This window comes from Eublepharis macularius, chromosome 7 (assembly GCF_028583425.1).
Source record: "Eublepharis macularius isolate TG4126 chromosome 7, MPM_Emac_v1.0, whole genome shotgun sequence".
NCBI lineage: Eukaryota > Metazoa > Chordata > Lepidosauria > Squamata > Eublepharidae > Eublepharis > Eublepharis macularius.
The window spans coordinates 19,552,719-19,573,997 of NC_072796.1; the positions used below are offsets into that span (position 1 = coordinate 19,552,719).

At 44.3% G+C, this 21,279-nt stretch overlaps 1 protein-coding gene across 2 annotated transcripts in view; it reads left to right on the forward strand.

The window, feature by feature from the left end:
- The window catches only part of TRIO (trio Rho guanine nucleotide exchange factor), a 283,152-nt gene that overhangs the window by 73,189 nt on the left and 188,684 nt on the right, over window positions 1-21,279 (forward strand). For both annotated transcript variants that reach the window (XM_054985288.1, XM_054985291.1), the window contains exons 3-6: window positions 3,745-3,859; window positions 10,143-10,335; window positions 12,105-12,617; window positions 18,729-18,851. In XM_054985288.1, coding sequence (XP_054841263.1) covers window positions 3,745-3,859; window positions 10,143-10,335; window positions 12,105-12,617; window positions 18,729-18,851 — 944 coding nt within the window. The remainder of the gene's footprint in view (window positions 1-3,744; window positions 3,860-10,142; window positions 10,336-12,104; window positions 12,618-18,728; window positions 18,852-21,279) is intronic.

Below are 21,279 nucleotides of genomic sequence, written 5' to 3' on the forward strand. Positions count from 1 at the left end.
TATTCCCTATGGGGGAAAACAAGGGGGCTTTCTAGGTGGCTTGGGGTGGCATTTTGTAAGCAAAATGCACCCAATTTTTAGAGGACCTACTCCTACCTCTCCTCCCAAGCCCCCTCCAAATTTCAGGGAGATTGCACTTTGGGGGGGGGCATTTTATGCCCCCCCAAAGGTGGTTTCCATCCCACACCATATTTCTTCTGTGGGGAAAACACCCACACAGCAGAAACACATGGATTGTGGCTGCCAATGGCTTCAGCCACAGTGCCACTCACAATTCACCCCCCAACAGCCCAACATAAGCAAAGTCACGCACCCCAAAATCTTGGATCACCTCCAGAGCTGGCTGGCCAGCCACTCTCCATTCTTCCCTATGATGAGTACTTTTAAAATTTTGTTCCCAGGGGCACTTATGCACAGGATGGGTGCCACACAGCACAGGCATGCACCCCTGATGCAAGCTCATCCCTGGGAAAGCACAGCAGAAGCAAAGACACACACACCAAAATCCTTCATCACCCCCAGAGGTGGCTGGCCAGCCACTCTCTGTCGTTCCCTATCTTCACACCAGAGAATCACACAAACACAAAAATTAATCTTTAAAAATGTTATTTCTTAATAACAGCATTAAACATCACAATTCACATCATCACTATTAAATCACAATTTACAGTCCTAGATTAAAACAACCCCCACCATCACACCAGAGAATCAAGCACCAAAAATAATTTTTAAAAATTTTATTTCTTGGATTTCTTGCCCACCCTGCCCACAAGCGTGCTGAGGACGGGGGTGTTACGACCTTTACTTTCCTTGGGGTAGATTTTTCTTTTAATCTTTCCTTAACACCCTCTGGGTAGTTTGCTGCCACCAGGAATATGATATTCCAATATATTTTATTTAAGTTTTTCTTTTGGTAACGTTCCTAAGCGTCAGGCTCCTTCGTGGTTCTATGTGGCCCTGAGGATAGGAATGGGATATAACACTGACAGCTACTCTGGGATATAACAAAACAAAATGAACTTTTATTTAGTCAAGAAGCATATCGGTTTCATAAACGCAGTTCTCGGTTCTTAAAGTTACTTCCTATAAACTCATTCATACAGATCTCTTCTAAGGCTTCACACACAGTTAGCCTCTTTCTCTAACTCAATATTTGTCTCACAGAAATGCTTAAAACTCCTCAGGCAGCACACAGCCAGCCGCTCTTTCCCTGACTCTCATTCACAGAAATATGAAACCTGCTCAGGCAGCACACAGCTGGCCTCCCTTTCCCTGACTGAGTGTCCTTTCACAAACATGCTCAGTTCAGGCTCCACACAGGTTATATTTCTCTCATAAACACTTCAACATACTCAGGCAGCACACAACTAGCCTGCTTTCTTCTGACTGAAAACTTTCTCTCTACTCTCCCTCTCAAACTGCATTCGCTCCGCCCACACACTGTCATCAACCAATCATATCACTCACTCATCCCTCTCTCACCCCCACTCTTCACCTAGCTCAAAACCAAGCATTTAAAGACACATGCACACATTTACTTCAAATCATCACAGGGGGGTTACAACATTAATGGCATGTTCAAACCACAACATACAGTCCCACTTGAAACAAAACCTAACATCACACCAGAGAATCTCACACCAAAAATATTTTTTTAATTTTTATTTCTTGCCTGCCCTGCCCACAAGTGGGCTGAGGGGGGGGCGGTTTACAGCATAGAACAACATTAGTACAACACTGATTACACCCCCCCAGCAGAACTAAAGTGGTTCAAAGGGAACTGTACCATAGTCTCACATCCATTCCACTCAAACCAAACTGAAACCAAGGGGGGGGACTCTTGCAATTTAGACTAGCAAAACCATTGTCATTTCCTGCAGCCAGGGTCTGAATTCAGCCAGTGGGGAAACACAACAGAGCAGAACCAGACAGTACCAAGCCACAAGCATGACACAATGGCATTCACAGAGCACAGTCACAAAAGGTTTCTCCCTCCCCATGCCAGCTTCAGGCTGAACACTGCCTAAGAGGCACTGTCAGGATCTAGCCGTCATCATCAGCTGGCACCCGCCCACATCATTCCTCCCCACACCGCCCACCCCTTCAATAACAACATTTAACAGCATTGATAACATTTAACAGCAACAACAGAATTTAGCATTTAAGAGAATTAAACAACAGCATCTAACAGCATTTTTAAAACATTTAACAACATTTAACAACAGTAAACAACAACAGCATGCATAGCTTAGTTTGGGGCTGCTTCTCTGGGTTTCTGTGTCCTCCTACAGTTTAGAGTTTACCTAACCTAACCTGTCTCTCCCTGTCTTCCAGTTCCAGTGGCAGTTGACATTTATGGTGCCTCTATTCACATTTATCTAAACAAATTTGTACCCACAGAGACTGGGCCAGTGCTGCTGCGCTCTCTCTCTCTCTCTCTCTCTCTCTCTCTCTCTTTCTCTCTCTGTGGGTGTGGGTGTGGGTGGGGGGCTGACCAAATTGCGGGGTGCATCCCTTCTGCCACTGACTGGCCCAAGGTCACCCAGCAAGCTTCCACAGTAGAGTGGGGATTTGAACCTGGCTCCCCCTTACCTCAGCGTTCTTAACCTGTATGCTACACTGGTTTCAGTGTGGAGCCTTTTGCTACGGAAAGGCCTTCTCTGTTTTCTGAGGGCTGACTGTTTGTTGTTTGTTCAGTTGTGACGGAAAGGCACTGTGTGTCTTGCTACTTGACTAGGTAGTCCAGACCTGAATAGGTATTCAGATTTAAAACCAGATTGTAGTGCAGAAAATTTCACTCCATAGAGGATATATTTTTCTACAAGGTTACCTCTGTATTTTTATTTTATTGCCTCTCCAAAGACCCGCTTCAGCCGGCTTACGGCTGATAAAACAAAGCCATTCAAACACAGCGGTTCTCAAACTTTTAAAAACGGGATGCATTTCTCAAATAATCAGACTTTCGGGGAGCTACTTGCAAAATAAATCCTTGCTCCTTTCCCCCTTTGACAGCATAAGCTACAGGAGCCTCACATCAGTAAACACTGAATACATTTCTATTAATAAATATCACTGTGGAGCAGAGTGTGTTTAGTAGCCCTTTCAGCAAGATTTGAGCCCTGTGGCACTTTAAAGACGAACAAGATTTTCTGGACATTATAGCCATTTCACACGCCCTACAGGTGCAAATCTAATTTTTCTGTTCAGCCGCTCAGAGTCGCCACCTCTCCCAGCTCAGCTCTTCCTGTGTCTTTTTTCTGGTCTCTTGACCCACCTCTGAAAGTCATTTGAAAACCATTGTTGTATGTTACCGATTTTAGCAAGGTATGCTGAGGCTGGGATTAAATTCAGCCTCCAAGATCGTTGTGTACTACTGGGCATGGCCACCTAATTTGCTTTGTTAGCCTGTGACGATAAAATGGGGTTGACTGTATTTGCCAGTCTGGGTGGAAGTAGATAAATATTTGCTCCTCTGCTACCAGTGTAATAAGCAGAGGGTTTGTATTCCAGGAAGTAAGACTTTGTTACCTGCACCTTGCCTCGATGACACGCATCGCATTTTAAACAAGATCTTAAAACAGAACACGCTTCTTTTGTGCTAAAACCGTGCTCATAGAAACGGACATGTCTAAATGTCAAGTTGTCTGTGTACTGTCGGGTTGCCCTGGGGAGGGTTACAGAAAGTCTTATCATCATCGTTTGCCGCAGCACATAGCTGGTGCTCAACATGTTTCTTTTTTTCAGGTGGGAGAGATAAGCGTGGAGGCCCCATTCTAACGTTTCCGGCTCGTAGCAATCACGATAGAATACGACAGGAGGACCTGAGGAGGCTCATTTCATACCTAGCTTGTATTCCTAGGTAAGGATGTTGTCATTGATGTGTTATGACTTGAAGCCTTGTTCTTTGCATCGCTGTGTCCAAACACAGCAGTTTAAAGGAGTCTTATGCGAGTTCATAAGAAGTTCATGTTCTCTAACCTCCCAGTTGTTTAGGAGGAGAAATAACTTAGCAACCAAGCACATTGCCCCGGAGAGCTTGGGCGGCTTAAAGATGCAGCAGACTGCCGTCTGCTTGGAAAAAAGTTACTTTCCTGTGTTTTGTACCCTGACATGTTCTGGGCTGCAATATTTTTTTTTAAAAGGGTATTTTCAAGTGATTACTACTAACAGGAATGCAGAGTGAGTTGTGAATTGCAGCTATAGTTTGAATTGGTATTGCTGATTCTCCTGATGCTGCAGGTTTAAAAGGCCAGTTTATTGAGAATATGTTTCTGGGCTGTCTTACCTCACATCTCTCCTTACATAGAGCCAGTTTGATGCAGTGGTTAAGAGCAGCAGGACTTGAATCTGGAGAGCCGGGTTTGATTCCCCACTCCTCCACTTGAAGCCAGCTGGGTGACCTTGGGACAGTCACAGCTTCTAGGCGCTCTCTCAGCCCCACCCACCTCACAGGGTGATTATTGTTGTGGGGATAATAATGACATACTTTGTAAACTGCTCTGAGTGGGTGTTAAGTTGTCCTGAAGGGCGGTATATAAATTGGATGTTATTATTAATGTTGTTATTATTAAAAATACTGTGTGAAGGAGAGAAGGGTGCAACCCAGCCTCTGAACATGCCATTTTCCCTTGGGAGATAGGAGGGTTATCACTTGTTCATAGATATTGAAATATATGGTCCTACCATAGCCCTGTGCAGGCAATGCCTCTGCGTGTCCACTCACTGTGCAGGACCTTAGAGTGGGCCCAACCATGCTGACCCCACTTCCTGTTTTCACATCATCGCTCAGTGATCTTCACAGGGTGAACACGTAGAGGAGGTCCCCTCGTGCACACCCTCTCCCCCTTTTCTCTGATCAGCAGTGTTCCAAAAGCAGCATCACTGATCATGGGGGGGACATACATGCGAGTACTTCCTCTGTATGTTTGCCCCATAGAGACAGCTGGGGGATCGTGTGGGGTAGGGCTAGCATGTTCATGCCTCCTTTCCTGCACCGTGAGTGAAAGCGTGGAGGGATTGCTGCATAGGCTGTGTGCTGCCTTAAGCGATGCAGTCCTCAGTGCTCAAAGTTGTGTAAACTGGCTAAAGGAACGTTATAAAGGAGGAAATGCCCTTTTAACGTCAAAGGAGAAAGTGTTTTTTTTACAAACTGACGCGCTGTTGCTGTGAGAGCGGGCTGTGTTCAGCATAAAGGGAGATTCTGGCCAACTGTTTTATTTAGCTGCTCTGGCACCAAAAAAAAGGCAGCACTTGAACATGTTTGCTTTAGTTGGTTAGCCGTCTACAAAAACGAACCAGGAAACCACGGGGAGTACATGTTGTTGAATAATTAAGTATTAATTCCAAGGTAAAGTTTACACCTAATAAATAGTATTCAACATGGCTTTGCAAGAGTGCTTAGCAACCCAGAAATAGCGCTCAGCGGAGCTGGCTGCCCCTCCCCTCCGCTGGTCAGAATAATATTGAGCGAAGTGTGGATTTTCTCTTCAGGGCCAGCTGGACCAACTGGACCCCATTAGAAATTGCAACACTGCAGAGCTTTCCAAAAAGGTTCGGTGTGGGCTGGGTTGAGGGCCAAGCAGCACTTGCTTAGTGGGACTAGTATATAGGAGGGGACGAGACAGCAGAGTTTAAGGCACTGAGCAAAACTAAGGTGCGGTTCAGTGTCCCTGGACCGCTTTGAGATAGCAGTGTGCTGAGTTCCTTCGTGAACCAAGGAACACACGTGAAGCTGTCTTCATTACTGGGTCAGGCCTTTGGTCTATCAGGATCAGTCTTGTCTCCACTAACTGGCAGTGTCTCTCCAGTGTTTCTGGCAGGGGTTTTTCATGCTGTCCCACTACCTTTGCCTGGAGATGCTGCAGATTGAGCCTGGGACTTTCTGCATGCCAAACAGATACTCTATCTCCGAGCAACACTTCCTTCTCTGATGGTGATAACCTTTTGTGGTGGAATGGCAGAGGGGAAGATAAAAGTGTACATTACTTGGTGCTGGAAAACAAGGGAATGTTGAGAGGAAGCCTGTTGTATCAGACCAATAGTCCATTGAGTCCAGCATCTTGTTTCGCACATCTTCACTGCTTCCTCTTTATGAGCAAAGGACTACTTCTAATTTCCAGTCCGAAAACCGTGTGGGTGGTGTTGGTTGAAACCGAACTGCTTGTGTCTTTTCAGTTCCCAGCAGATCTGGGGATTTGAGTATGCTTCAGTGCTTCTGCTTCTAGCAGCTCTTTCCAATTCTACTGGCAGAGACCAGTTTTCTGGATGAAATATTCTCTGCTGATTTCAGTATTGGCGCACACAGAGAGCCTAAGGACTCTTCACACACTACAGAGCAACAAACCTGGGGTTGCCACAATGTGTGGTCAAGAGGGTGTCACAGCTCCTTCTTTTGACGAATGTAACGTGTGATGCATGTTTCCAAACTTTAGTTCCATTCATGTGTCATAAGATTCCACTTTAGAAAATCAGTGATGTACGCCTTAACACCCTGAATGTGTAAGAGAGCCAGTTTGGTGGTGTGGTTAAGAGCGGCAGGACTCTAATCTGGAGAACCGGGTTTGATTCCCCACTCCTCCACTTGAAGCCAGCTGGGTGACCTTGGGCTAGTCACAGTTCTCTGGACTTCTCTTAGCCGCACCCACCTCACAGGGTATTTTGTTGTGGGGATAATAATGACATACTTTGTAAACCGCTCTGAGTGGGCATTCAGTTGTCCTGAAGGACGGTATATAAATCGAATGTTGTTGTTATTGTTAAAGCAGTCCCTTGCTGTCAATTTGATTGGCTGGCAGGGAAGTTCAAAGAAGTGGGATGGAGAATATTCCGTCTCTTCCCTTCTGTGCCACTGCAGTCATCGATCACCCTTTTTTACTGCCCTCCTGCTTATGCCCGTCCAGCTTCTTGATTCCTTTCTGTGCTCTTTTAATGACCCTGTAAATGACCACAGTTGACTGTGAAACTGTAGTGCAGGCCCGTGCGCTCTTGAGGCCTCTTCCTAGAACAGGAACACTAAGGGGAAGTGGGATTTTCCCTTGAAATTTGGCTGCCCATTTCCTGGCTTGGGCTAAATAACACGATGCTGCTGTGAAGCTATAAATTGCATGACGTTGCTGCAGTAGCGACTGGAAAGAGAAAAGGCAGTGTGAGGCTGATCAGCTTTTTTTTGGGCTGGATCCCACTGCTGCTGCAAAGAAAGAGATAAGCCCATAAAGGATAGAGCTGTTTGGAGTGGTCCAGGCAGAAAACATCTCCAGCAGTTCATGTCTGTTATTCAACAGGTGGGGCTCAACAGGAGTGGCCAAGACCTTGGCTGCCTTGGGCAAGGGGCACATTTGGTGAAGACGTTTAATATGCTGTTCAACAGGCATTCTAAGTGGCATCCATGCAGCGTGCCTGAGATCACCAAAATGGTAACTTGAAAATAAGAAACAAAGGAGTTAAGCAATTCAGCCATGTGCTCTGAGAATTCTGGCACAGGCATGGTGGTCTCATCCTGGTAGAAGACAGCAGTAGCTCTGAAGCCCCTAAACTTTAAAGTGGCTGTTAGAGCTTGCATTTCCTCCTCCTTCCTTTGCCTGTAGAGTCCAGGTGTTGAATGTGTAAAAACTCTATTTCTGTTCCACATAGCAAGGGAGTGGAAGGGCGTTTGTACGCATTCAGGGTCTAGCTGGCTGCTTGCTTGCTCTTGACTCTGTTTATTTGTGGCTGTGTATGCATTTGTACCACATCTGAGGAAAAGCTATGCCAGATGCTCCCCAAGGAACAGGCCTTTTGTGCTTCTTAAAACCGGGGCAAAGTGCAAGTTCTGTTTTTGTCATTCTGCGGCCTTCCAATGCTCTGTGAATTAATGGAACTGTAAGCAACTCCTGTTGTATATGGGGCAAAAATACTGTGGCTTGGTGGGAGAGGAACTCAAGCCCAACAGAATCTTTTTTCCTATTGCATCAGTGCCTCGAACCCTTTCAGCATTTGCACAAGACACACGACTTTTGTGTCTTGGGGGGAGAGTAATTTTTTCTAACTTAATCTGGTGACATTCTCTCCGGAAGAGAGTGAGTGAGCCACATGAATGCCAGACGAAATTTCAGCAGGGCAGGTTTCAGTTCGGTGCTCTGCCATCTTTCATGCTTGGCAAAGTAGCAACAAGCATAACTTGCAGTCCTTTGAAATCAGAGGTGGAATCTCTAACCTGCAGCCAGGTTCGCTTGTCTTCTGTGATTCGGTACAAGTGCAGGTAAGTTGTAGAACTGAGTATTTGCTGTAGAATTCAGTTGCCTGGGAAGCTTAGCTTTTGTGCACTTAAGTTTTTGGCCAAGATAGGTGGTCCAGAATATGCTAAAATTGCTGGAGCAAAAGGTGTCTGTAAAAATTTCTCTCCCCCCAGGGGGGAGGGGTAAGGGCCAGGAAGTCCTTCAGTACTTCAGCAGAAGTAGAATAAATCATGCAAACGGAGAGAATGGCTGCAGAGTGACTTTTTAATATGCAAGGCACAAGAGTTTAGTTTTCCTTTGTATAGAACCCAGTCACCTCGATACAGACTTTTAAGATGTGTAGTTCTAAGTACATGCACAGCCCAGCCTCGGGTTATAACAGGAGCTGTCTGTGTCTTTTGTTCTCTAAAGTGCCATGCACATTCAGAGATGCTGAGGATGTGCTGCTCGTGAAACAGGTTTATGCAAAGCCAGCAACATAACACTTCATTGCTTTGCACACTTTGGGTGTAGAATATCCTTGGCATAGAGAGTGGAAGTTTTGGTCTTAAGTGAGAAAAGATGGCAATTTACATTAAGGCAATGGCTGTCAAGCTGTGGACCAGGACCCAAAATGGGTCAAGACTTGCCTGCAGGTGATCCCAAGGCCAAGACAGGGAAAGAGAGGAGGCACAGAGTGAGCTGGGACAGGATGGTCTAGTCTAGGAGCACAAGTGCGGAATTTACTGTTGGTAGGTATAACAGTCACTTTGCCTGTTGGATACCCAGAGACTGCAATTACTATTTTATATTGTTGACTTCACATGAGAATGAATTGAAAACTTGGAACAGGTTTGGTGGTTCTTTCATTAATGTGGGGTGACCCCACCATGTGGGTAAACTAGGCAGCCTTCACGAGTGCTTGTCTCAAATATATAAAATATCTCAGAAAGATGGCCAGAGCTTAGACATCTGGAGGAAGCACGCAGAGGCGCCTAATAGCTGGTTAGGCGAGCGAGTTCCTTTCCATTCCAAGGTACGTGCTCAAGCGCTCTGTCTCTGTTCATTGCTCATGGTGTGATGTGAAAACTGTTGTACAGGGGAGGTAGTAATACGGCAGATGTTAAAAAATAATATTTTTGTTAACTCTTGGTAATGTGGTATCACACTGCTTGCTGTGAGACACAGGGTTGTGAGTGCACAAAAAGTTATGCTTCATCTTGCAAAGTAGCTTTTGGGCCAGCCCAAAAGTCCAAAGCTGTTGCCTTCTGCAGTCCTATATACCTCCAGCCACACTTTATCCTTCTGCAGGTAAAGGTCCTGTTGAGCCCCACAGAAGTGGACAAGAATAAAATAAATACCTTCGGGGCTGCCTCTCCCCATACGTGTCCCAGAGGACGCTTCAATCTAGTGATGAACAGCTACTAATGATCCTTGGCCCCAGGGAGGCCTGCTTAGTGTCAACCAGAGCCAGGGCCTTTTCGGTCCTGGCTCCAACCTGATGGAACGCTCTGTCTAATGAGATCAGGGCCCAGCAGGATTTGTTATCATTCCGCCGGGCCTGTAAGATGGAGCTGTTCCGCCAGGCGTTTGGTTGATGCTGGGTAGGGCCCCTGCCAGCCGAAATTGGGTAGAACGCCCCCCCCCCCCCCAGTGGAACATCCACCTCCAAAAAAGTCTCCTTCTTTAATTATTTTTCAGTGACAGTTGGAAATGGATTAACCAACTGTTTGTGCCGCTTGTGATTGTTTTAAAATATTTCTATTGTATTTATTATGTTTTAAATTGTGCTTGTAATTTTAATGTCTATAAATGTGATCCGCCCTGAGCCTGCTGGGGCGGGGAGGGCGGAATACAAATTTAAACAAATAAAGTAAAATAAATAAATAAAATTGGCAGAGTTGGGTATCATAGTGAGTATCTCTAACTGCTGTCTCATTTGCCTTCCAGTGAAGAAGTATGTAAACGAGGTTTCACCGTTATTGTAGATATGCGTGGATCTAAATGGGACTCAATTAAGCCACTTTTGAAGATCCTACAGGAGTCCTTCCCTTGTTGCATTCATGTTGCACTGATAATCAAGCCTGACAACTTTTGGCAGAAACAGCGGACTAACTTTGGCAGCTCCAAGTTTGAATTTGAGGTATTTGTCACATCAGAGTTGGACTCTTGTTTCCCCCGTGTTCAGCACAGAAATGAGAAGCCTGCCTCTTGAATACCACTTTGGGGATTGCAGTATAACTCATGCTGAATGATCATAGCATGAACCATTTTTGTAACATACAGAGTCAGTCTGGCAACTCGAGCGAGTTTATAACAAGGACTAGTTTGTGTGTTACATTTTTGCACATGTGGGCATCCCTGTATCTGCATTGCATTGCATATGATCCTGAAGTAATGGGTGAAGTCTGAACTGCTAAAAGTGTGTGTGTGGAGGGGTTTACATCCACACATATGAACCCACTTGTCAGAGTTGTGAAAGGAGGTTCAGGTTTTAGCTGTTCCATGACATCAGAAACGGTGTGGAGCGTAGCTGCCTTCTCTGTGGCCCAATTTTCTCTCCTGGGAGAGGCCTGCCCGAGCCCAACAGCACAAAGTTTCAAGGTCAAAATATTTTAAATTAAATTGGCTTTTCCTATTACAGAGCATGTGCTTTTTAACCAGTTCCCAGCCATCTGGAGTTTAACTTCTGAACTTTAACTTGCAGTCTTGTAAGTTTTTATTGCTACCTGGCTGCTGTGGTGTGTATTTTACCACTTTTTTAAAAAAAGGGGTTTTGCTTCAATTCACTACGAATTTGAGACTGTGATTTAAAACAGTGTTGAAGTTGAGGAACGTCCTAAATGGTGATTTGTAACCAACAAGGCTGGCTGTTTGGAACGAATGGGAATGTGAATTGTTCTGACGTTTTCTTCTCTGAAAGCAAACGCTTGGTTTCCATCAAAATAAGCAAAACTCTGGCGAGGCGGCTTTGATTTTGCTGCTTAAGAAATGCAGCACTGTGCTAGCCTGTATCAATCTATCTAGTGCATTTTTGTCTTACCCCTTCTCCAAGGAGCTCCGGGCAACGTACGTGGTTTGCCTTTTGTAATGATATCCTCACAACAAGCATATGAAGTAGGTTCATCTGAATGTGCCAGTGGCCCAAGGTTACTCAGCAAGCATCATTGCTGTGGGGGATTTTGAACTGCAGAAATTGAATTGCTGCCATATGCCAATAAAGGCGAACTTGAACTTGAACTGCAGAAATCCAGATCTTAGTCAAATGCAGTGACAGTGATACTACACTGACCATACCTTGGGTGGGCCCAGAGCCCTCCCACCTGCAATAGGCTTCCTCACCCATTTCAGTTTTGCTTACAGTCCATCTACTGCTTTCTCCTTTGGATTGGTAAACTTAGTGTGCACATTGGAACACGCCTGGACTTTGGATTGAGACATAGCTAATTTTTTTCAGTCTGCAAAGGTTCATTGTTTTTGCAAACACAGTGCCATCCTATGTACAGCTGCTCCAAACTAAGCCCATTCAAATCAAAAGGGGTTAAACAGTAGTAACTCTGCATTGGATCGCACTGAGTCTTGTATACTGCTAAAGGTTTGTTTTTAATTGAAAGTAGCACTAGTAGCAAAGATGGTTAGCATGCACAGTGAGAGAAAGTGTGCGCTGTAGCAACTTGGGTTCAAATTCCTGTTCTTCCGCAAAACTCCCTGAGTGACCAGATGAGGCTGGGTGTCAGCCTAGCCTGCCTCACAGGGTTGTTGTGAGGTTCTTGTGAGGGAAGAGCAAATATGCAGAAAGAGGGATTAGACTGTAAATAGTTAGCGTTAACCCTAAACTACTTTGCAGTTCTTATCTGGAGTCTTGCATTGGTTTGTGTGGCGAATGCTTTTATCATCTTGGTTACTTTCCAGACAAACATGGTGTCTCTGGAAGGCCTTACCAAAGTTGTCGACCCTTCTCAGTTAACTCCGGAATTTGATGGCTGCTTGGAATACAACCACGAGGAATGGATAGAAATCAGAGTTGCCTTTGAGGATTACATTAGCAACGCTACACACATGCTCTCCAGGCTGGAGGAACTGCAGGACATACTAGCCAAAAAGGACTTGCCTCAGGACTTGGAGGCAGCTCGGAGCATGATCGAGGAGCATTCGCAGCTGAAGAAGAAGGTCATCAAAGCCCCCATTGAGGACCTGGACTTGGAAGGGCAGAAGCTGCTGCAGAGGATACAGAGCAGCGAGACGTTCCCCAAAAAGAACTCTGGGTCAGGGAACGCAGACCTGCAGAACCTCCTGCCCAAAGTGTCGACCATGTTGGACAGGCTGCACTCAACGCGGCAGCATCTCCATCAGATGTGGCACGTGCGCAAGTTGAAACTGGACCAATGCTTTCAGCTCAGACTTTTTGAACAAGATGCAGAGAAGGTAACGTCTGGGGTGTGTGAGTATTTCTGTGTTGGGGGGCGGTTGCAAAGCCTTTGGAATGGGATTGGGGAACAGGGCACTGTGTTAAACTGGTGAGGTCACGTAATAGTGTCTGATTATACTTTGGCAAGAAGAGCTGTGGGAGCATCAAGGAGGCAGGGGGTTATTATCTAAGAGTTTATGACTTGTGCTTTGTGCATGGGGAGGGTATAGGGTTGCCAGGCCCCTTCATTCTCCCAGGGGAGATAGGGACACTGGCTCTTACCTCCCCTCCTCCTTATCATCATCTTTCTTGTGTGTGCAGTGCGTGCGTACTCCTGGCTGGCATGATTACATCAATTCCGGGAAGTGATGTCATCACGTGGGTCAGAGGGCGGTCCGGGAGTGCTCCCGTACTCGCCAAAGGGCTGAATCCCCTCGTGGGTCCTGATTAGGGCTGAAACGGGCCTGTTGCAGGGCGTGGGTGCGTACCACTGCAGGGTGTGGGAGCATGCTGCGCTGCCTGTGGTGTGCCCCCCCCCCAGCTGGCCAGGTAAGTAGGGGCGGGGTGGGTGGGAGGTAGGAGCAAGGAATCCCCCACCCCAGGTGGGGGAATGGCAAGCCTAGGAGGGTATGATCTAGGGGGCACTACTTGGCTGGCCGTGTCTGTCCTAGGCCATTGTTGAAAAGAAATCCACATCTCTTTCTTCAGAATCTGGCCTCTAGTTTTCATGGCTGATAAGTTGTGTTGTGGTCCGTGAGACCTTTCCCATGTTTAAGTTAGGGTAGGATTGCATCCTTTGATTTGCAAATTAGTCCTATTGTACTCCCCTTGGGCTAAGGAAGTATGGCTGAGATTTGGTGGCAAATCTTCCAAGTGCAAATCTTCATTTTGGAGGCCGCTAGTGGTATGGGCTGCTTTTAATGTGGACAGCTGAAGATTTAGCTTAATTACATCCCTGCGATTTGACTCGACTTGCTCTTGCTATGTTAAGTTGTGTAGAAATAACGCTATGACATTCTGGGTGTGCGTGAAAGAGCTCCTTAATCTTACGGAATAGTTGCTTGGAATTAGTGAGGGATTGATTCTTTGGAATAAAGATGTGGAGGGAAGGGCACAGCCTCTGTTCAGAAATTCAAGTGCATTGGGAAGTTTGGTGCCCTTCCTGTCCAGAAAGATGCTCGCAGCATAGGGAAGAAAAGCTTAGCCTATGTCAAAGGACTTGGACGAACAGCCACAGGGAGCTTGCTTGATTCCTCCCTTCAGGAAAGAATTTTGCTTCAGCTGCTGGTGGTTCAGGGGCTACAGACATGAGTTGAAGGCCCTCACACTGATGGCTTGAAAAGTGGTAGTATGTTTATTTAAAAGATGACTACAGGCTCTCTGACTTGTCATGCATTTTATTATTAACGAGACAGTTGTAGATTTGGGGAAGGGATGCGGAATTTACTTACATTTGACAACCGTTTTGATTTAAATAAAAAGGCTTGAATAGTAAGCTACTCGATCCATGGGATGCATCTTTTCTGCCTGCCAGTGCTTGCCACAGCACCCTGAAAAAGCTGCTCCTGACTATCAGGGGACTCTTGGAAATGCCATGTTTATCAACATCAGGTAGCTGTTGTGGGGTTAAATGAGTGCTCGTGGTATAGGGATTACTTAGACTATCTATACTTTGGAAATGCAGCAGTCAGTTCACTGGGGTCTAGACGTGAAATGTTTGAATTTAAAACAAACTACAATTGTGGCCTCTGTGGTCAGGTGGGGGGCATACTGAAAAACTGCTGCAAATCAATGACTATTTTTATTGTAGGAGTACACACGTGCCCCAGATTGAAGGGGAAGGTTCAGAGTTTAATGCTGTGAACCGGCCTTCAGGCAGTGCTTAAGACTGAAACTGACGTCCTTGTGATTGACACGCAGTGGGTGAGCCTGAGGTCAGCACTGTGTATGCTTTTTCTCTGCTGCTTTTAAAATTGTGCTTCCGGCAGGGACGGCCTTTGGTGGGAAAGCGCCTAAGATGTAGCGTGGTGACTTGTAGCTGTTTAAGCCTCCTGCGGAGTCAAGAGTTCCAGGTGCAGGTTTACGTGTTTTGCAGTCTTGCGCAAGGGAGAGATTTTCTGCCTAGACCGTGCATCACTCCAGCATCCCATGCAAACGGGACACTTCTGGAAGATTTAGAGCCCAACAGGGGCCAGGAAGAAACATATGGAAATGGGAGACTTGTCCTCCTTACCAGTGACAACAGGAGATAACACGAATAGGAGCCAGTTCTGAGATCATACTTTTCCTCCGTAGCCCAGTAGCCATGGAGGATTTAATGGGGACAGGGAATAGAATGGAAAACAAGTGTAGATTTTGCTGTATTTATCTTTAACAAAAGTAGGCCTCCTTATGCAGGCTTCTGTGTTGCAGTTCTGGTAACTATTTTAATGGGACAGGATGAAAAGTGGGATTTGGTCTTCTCTGTGTAGGAAAGTTGAGCTGTGTGATCAACAGTAATGTGATAGCTCGTAACTTACATATACAAATATTTGGTGGGATACTTAAGTATAGTTTAATGATGAACTTTCTTCACATCTACAATACATCAAGTGGCTGCTGAGGTACAGGAGTTTGTCCTTTCTTGCCTGATCTCTACAGTCCAACCATTTCTTCAGGTATGTCCAATCTTAGCCTCACGTTCAGCGCTTTGTTGGCAAAGTAAAAAATTGGGTTGCAGCATTTTTCAGTTCATGTATGAACAAAATACCAGGCAGCCATTTTGAAGAATTCCTTATTAGAAAGACCTCTGAAACTAGGGAATTGTTGCAGCTTTCTGCACTGAATCCATATGGGACCATTTTCTCTTGGGTTCAGAACCAGAAGTAGCGTGAACAGCAGTGTTTACCTGGGTTTCATCTATTTGGGTGCATTTATATAGTTGAACTGTTTTTCTCTTCTGCAATCCAAGCACTGTAGAAATGTAGGCAAAGGCCCATGGAGCAAAGTGCTCCACATAAAACAAGACGTGATGATGGAAATAATGCCCCATAGAGCCCGATAGCAGATGCAGCTATGGATTACCCATGGCATTACAGGTTGGGCAGGTACAGGATTTGTTTGTGGGCCTATTGCACACCAGCCTGCACCACTTACTGTGCATGTCCCTTTGTTTGCCCTGTGCAGTGATTCCCCAGCCTTTGGCTGAGTTTGCTGTTCCTTGGCACACCAAGCGCAGTCTTGTTCAGGCTTTCTTGAATACTACAGGCATTCGGGCAGAAGCTTGTTCTTTAAGTACTAGTGGTACTTGCTAGATTAGGGTGATAATGAATAATAGTCACTCAATCAAAGACTTAGTTGGGAAAGGAATAAATAGATGCTTTAACATGAGGTAGTGAACGCCACATGAAAAGTCAAACTGAATTTTGCCAGGGGGTCGTTCACACAAGGCTTTCTCAGGAGCACTGAACGCTCTCCTTGGAGGTTGCTTGGCACTTTCTGTAAAATAGGTAGAATGCTCCTTGTTTGTACCAACTTTTCTTAAGAGATCTCTAAAAAAGTCAGATAAAATCTCCCTCTTTGTTCAACCAGAGGACCAGCTGTGGAATAAAGACATCCAGAACGTCCTGACATTTGGGGTCAGATTTCAGGCTTTTTGATTGAAGGGATATATTTCTAACAGGGGGCAGCTTTACTTTAAAGTCTTCCTGGTATGAAACGCCTGTTGTAGAGCTGGGTTGAGCTGGAGTTGGCTGGATTCTGCCTCTGTGCCCTAAGGTTTGCAGTCACAACATGATGAGGTGCTGTTACCTTGCGAGGTTCCATGCCGCTTATCCAGGCATTGGCAGTGCAGGCAGAAGGTGTCCTCTGATTGGACATCATCGATCTGTGCTGCGTTGTGTTTTTAGACTATTCAGTGCAGGAGTGAAACATTTGCCTGAAAGAAGCAGCGTAGGCTCTAAGAGGGTCCACTAGTTATCTTAAGGGTTGGGAATGGCTCGCTTGGGCTGATGAATACTAAACACACACAAATCTCTATACTGGGGAATTTTTTCTTGTGTTTATTATATGGATTCCATTTAAGAAATGCATGGAATAGAAACCCGTTTTTCTGAAGCTGCATCTACCATCGAAACGAAATCGATAGCAATGAAATGCGTGAAACGGATTGATTAATGAATTTTTCATTTTACGCAAGCCGTAATTGCAATGGCTTAATCTGTCCCCTCCCCATTCTGACAGTTCACATTGATTTAATATGATCTATGTTTCTGACAGAACCCTCAAAGCCAGCCCTCTGGACTTCAAACAAGGTTTATCTCCCCCCCCCTCTCAAACTGTTTAAATAATTAATGCACAGATCAATGTATGAATGTTCATGATTAAAATAAACAATAAAAATAAATGCCATGGGTGGACAGCCCAGCTGAAGAAGGGTTAAGGCTGATTAGAATGCTGAGAAAAATATCCAGTTCTTTCCAGTTGCAGAGCTGGTAGAAGCTGGTTTTCCACCTCCCCATGTTTAAGGGAAGTACTGTGGGCTCTGCTTTCATGTTGTTCTCCCCCTTCTCTGATGTCTAGTAAACAAGGACTGGATTCTGTGTTCCTAGTGGGCCTTAACTCGTGCTGTACAGGATGGTCACTTCCACAGGGCGTGTTTCAGTAAATATTTAGAAATGGGGTACTCCAAATAGGCACATCACCTGTTTTACGATCCTAACCTCTCATACCTTGATGCAGCCCTTCGAAGCTGTTGGATTTGACGTTTCAGAAATGCGGTATCCAGCAAATCTGCATTCTGTTTCTGTCTAATATTGATGACTTTCCCCTCCAGTGATATCCTGACTTTTTCCTCTGGTAATATCCTGAATTAACCTAGGAGCTAGTCAGCAGTGTTCATACGTAACTATGTCACTATTGGGAATTGTGTATTTGTGATTGTTCTTCTGGTCCTCTGCATGTGAAGTCATTTGTCTAATTGAATTCCCACCTGAACTCTCCCAATTTATTACCTCCCTTTGAATTCTGTTCTAATTTTTGCATGTGATTACCGTTCTCCCAGTTCAGTCGAATGTGTTTTTTGAGGAGGGCACACACTTGCTTTTAATGAGCGGTGAAAAAATTGAATAGAGCGCATTTTGATAAGGCTCAGCTGGATATTTATACCCATTTTGGGAGGGTTCATTAATAATTTCAGAGTGGTGCTTTAACAAAATTATCCATTGAATTTGGGGGGGGGGCGGGAATTTTGACGCTGTGGGGGGAAAACAGAAATTGTAGGGAAAATTGAAATTCTTATTTAGTACTCTTTTCCTGTCAATCCTAAACTTATGTTACTGCTTTAAAATAAATTGCATCATTTATAAGTTAGCACATACCATTGTCCTATGTGGCACAATCGTGATTTTTTAAATACGCTTTAGTTTTCTACAAGCAAAATTGTAAATATACCCAGTAATAAAGAAAAAGCAGAAAACTGCTGCACCTTACGCTGCCTTACGACATATACCTTAGTTTTGCCATCAGGGAGGTAGGAAAAAATTAAAGTTGGATATAGAAAACAATTTTTTAGTAAAGAAAACCTGTGTTATTTAGACCCAGACAGTCTCATACAATTCTTGTAAAGGAACAGTATTATTTGGATATCGGGTTATAACATTGAAAACATTGAATTCTTCAGTAGTATATTACAGCATGTTAGTTGTGGCCAATTTGAACAAATGCTTGAAAATATGCTATATATATCTCAAGTAGGCATAGGAATTATGTCTAATACTGTAAATCGTCTTTACATAAAAATGTTCACACCGTGCACACCCAGTGAGTAAATCTTTGTCATAAATGCATGTCATGTCACTCTCTCCAAAAGAGAGAATATTTCATAGGGTTATTTTTTCCAGTGTGTATCTAGTCTCTAAGCTATTCTTTTTCCAAACTTCCCAGCCTAGTCGCTCGGAAACGATTCTTACCCTCTATAAGTGACTAGTCAAGTGGCTGTTGACAAACTTGCTTTACATTGTGGCATATAATTGCGAAGTTGTGTTTTTCAAAAGCCTGCATCTGTTTAGGAGTCCTTCACTTGTAAACATGCAACAGTTTTTAACCTTTTGTCCTTCCGTGACGAGTATTTGTTTCCTCTTTCCTCTTAGATGTTTGACTGGATCACACACAACAAAGGCCTGTTTTTGAATAGCTACACAGAGATTGGAGCCAGTCACCCTCACGCCATGGAGCTCCAGACGCAGCACAATCATTTTGCTATGAACTGTATGGTAAGAATATCTGGCCTTTGCATTTCATTCGTCACAATGGGAAAATGCACATGAGTTGAACCAGTATATTAATCTGCTTATCTGGTACGGGGTATATAAAAACAATAGCAATCTAAATGGGAGAGAAGAGGTGAAAGAAGAGAAACTGTAGGCAGCATAGCCTTACGTGGCTTTGTTCATATCAAAGAATAGGACTTAAAAGATACATGAAGCTGCCTTTACATTGAGTCAGAAAGTTGGTATTGTTTACTCTGACTGGCTGCTCCAAGGTCTTGGGTAGAGATCTTGCATATCCCTTAGTACCTGATCAATTTTTTTAAAAAAATGGAAATGCCTGGGGCCTTCTACCTGCCAAGCAGATGCTCTACCATGGAGACACAGCTCATCCGTGAGATAGCATACAGCCTAAAGAATTAGTTCTTCTGCTTCACTCTTCTGTAACATGTGAGCATCTGCTGAGTTCAGTGGGACTTGAACTCTCATTCCTGTGAACGTGGATTTGATTTACTTGGCAACACTGAAATACTGGTATTTCAACAGGTTCTGGAGTTACGCTGATGTAATTCAGTTTGTACTGATCTCTTTAAAATGGCTGGAGTAATATCTAGCTGGATTTTTGTTGGCAACCAAGAGAATGGGCGCAGGCTTGGATCTTGTGCAATGGTGAACTTAAGAGAGCATGATATTGTTGACTTAAGAACTGAGCGAGTCTCATTTCAACTCTTGGAATGGCAGGTTGACAGGGATCCCAATCTAAGATACTTTGAATTTCTTAAAGCAAGAGTAGCAGGATAGATTTTTTTAAAAAATAGCATGCTGAGATGTGGCTATCAGACTGTTAATGACGGTTGTTAAAACTATTTGAAATGCATTGATATACTAGTAAAGAGTCCAGTAGAACCTTTAGGACTAACCAACTTTATTGTAACATAAGTTTTCGAGAACCACAGTTCTCTTCGTCAGATGCAACGTGCATTAATATACTAGTGAGTTAGGAGTGAACCAATAGGTTTGACTCTTTTCTCTTTTTCTCTCTAGCATTGCTTTCAGATTCAGATGTAGCCTGGTTTAAGAAATATAAAACTGTTGTTTAATGCTGTTGTATATCAAAATGCATTCATTATTGGATCAGTCTAAGCAGAGAGCAGAAATTGAACAAAAATGGGAATAAATACTAAGTTATCTGGGAAGGGTTATGTGAAAAAGGGGGCATTGAGTTTGTACTTCTCTTTTCCTTTTGCTTTCATAGTAATGCATTCATGCCCCAAGGAGTCTAGATATCAGAGGTCAACTGAGAGAGGTTATTTGCAGTTGGCCAGAAAATGTTGTTGCTATCATGAACAAGAGTCCAGGCATTTTCATTAGACTGGAGGGCTATGCCCTGCCCTGAATCACCCAGGCTAGCCTGATCTCATCAGATCTCAGAAGCAAAGAAGGGTTGGCCCTGGTCAATACTTGAATGAGAGACCCCCAAGGAAGTCTGGGATCACTATGCAGAGACAGGCAGTGGCAAATCACCTCTGTTCATCACTTCTCTTGAAAACGCTATGGGGAGAGGATCATGTGTGCTGCTCTGGGCTCTTTGGAGGCAGGCGAGATAAAAATGCCCTGAGATAGATTGTCTTTTTCCAGCTATCTTTGCCTTTTGTCCTCCAGTTTAAAGTATTTCATTCTGCAGCATCACTTTGCTTTGAGTTAGCTATTGCATGTAGTCTGCATGGTTTTGTCAACATCTGTTCCATCTCTGAAGTTATATTAATTTAGAAAAGGGCCCTTAGATGACTCTCCCCAGGTCTGGTGGATTTGATAGCTAGTGCGCCTGAGATTTCTAATATTTGACATCAGCATGTATCTTAATCCCAATTTATACTGATTTGGTTAGGTGGAAGTTGGCAAGTCTTAACAACCAGATTGTGTGTTAGGGATTGAGGTGAACTCGCGTCAGCAGCCACAGTTTCTCTGTTTAGCTACTGCAGAAAGAGATCTATGAAGCATCTTATGTAACTCGGTAGTTCTGGGAGTGTTCTCAACAATGTGCTCGTACCCTGCTTAAATGAGTAAATGTGATAGCTAGTTCTTCAGGGAGATGAAAGTTTTCAAAGGGTTTGTTTTGTCTTCTTTTTTGGAATTCTAGAGTTGTTTCTGAAGGTGGAAGCATGTCATTAGTGTCCTTTGTACTGTTTGGGGCGAGGGGGGGAGCTTTGAACTGAACTTTGAGTGAGGAAGTTTACTAAAGTCCCAATTTCAGCCTAGCCTCATTCTCCCCACCCCGCAAGATGCAATTTGAGTATTCACTAGGGCTGTGTTCTTTTTGAACAGAACATTTTAAATAGACCACATCATTTTAAATAGATCCAATATAAACACACATTTTAAGATGAACTAGATTCACTTGTGATCAGTGTGGGTTGCATCTCTCTCTCCCCCC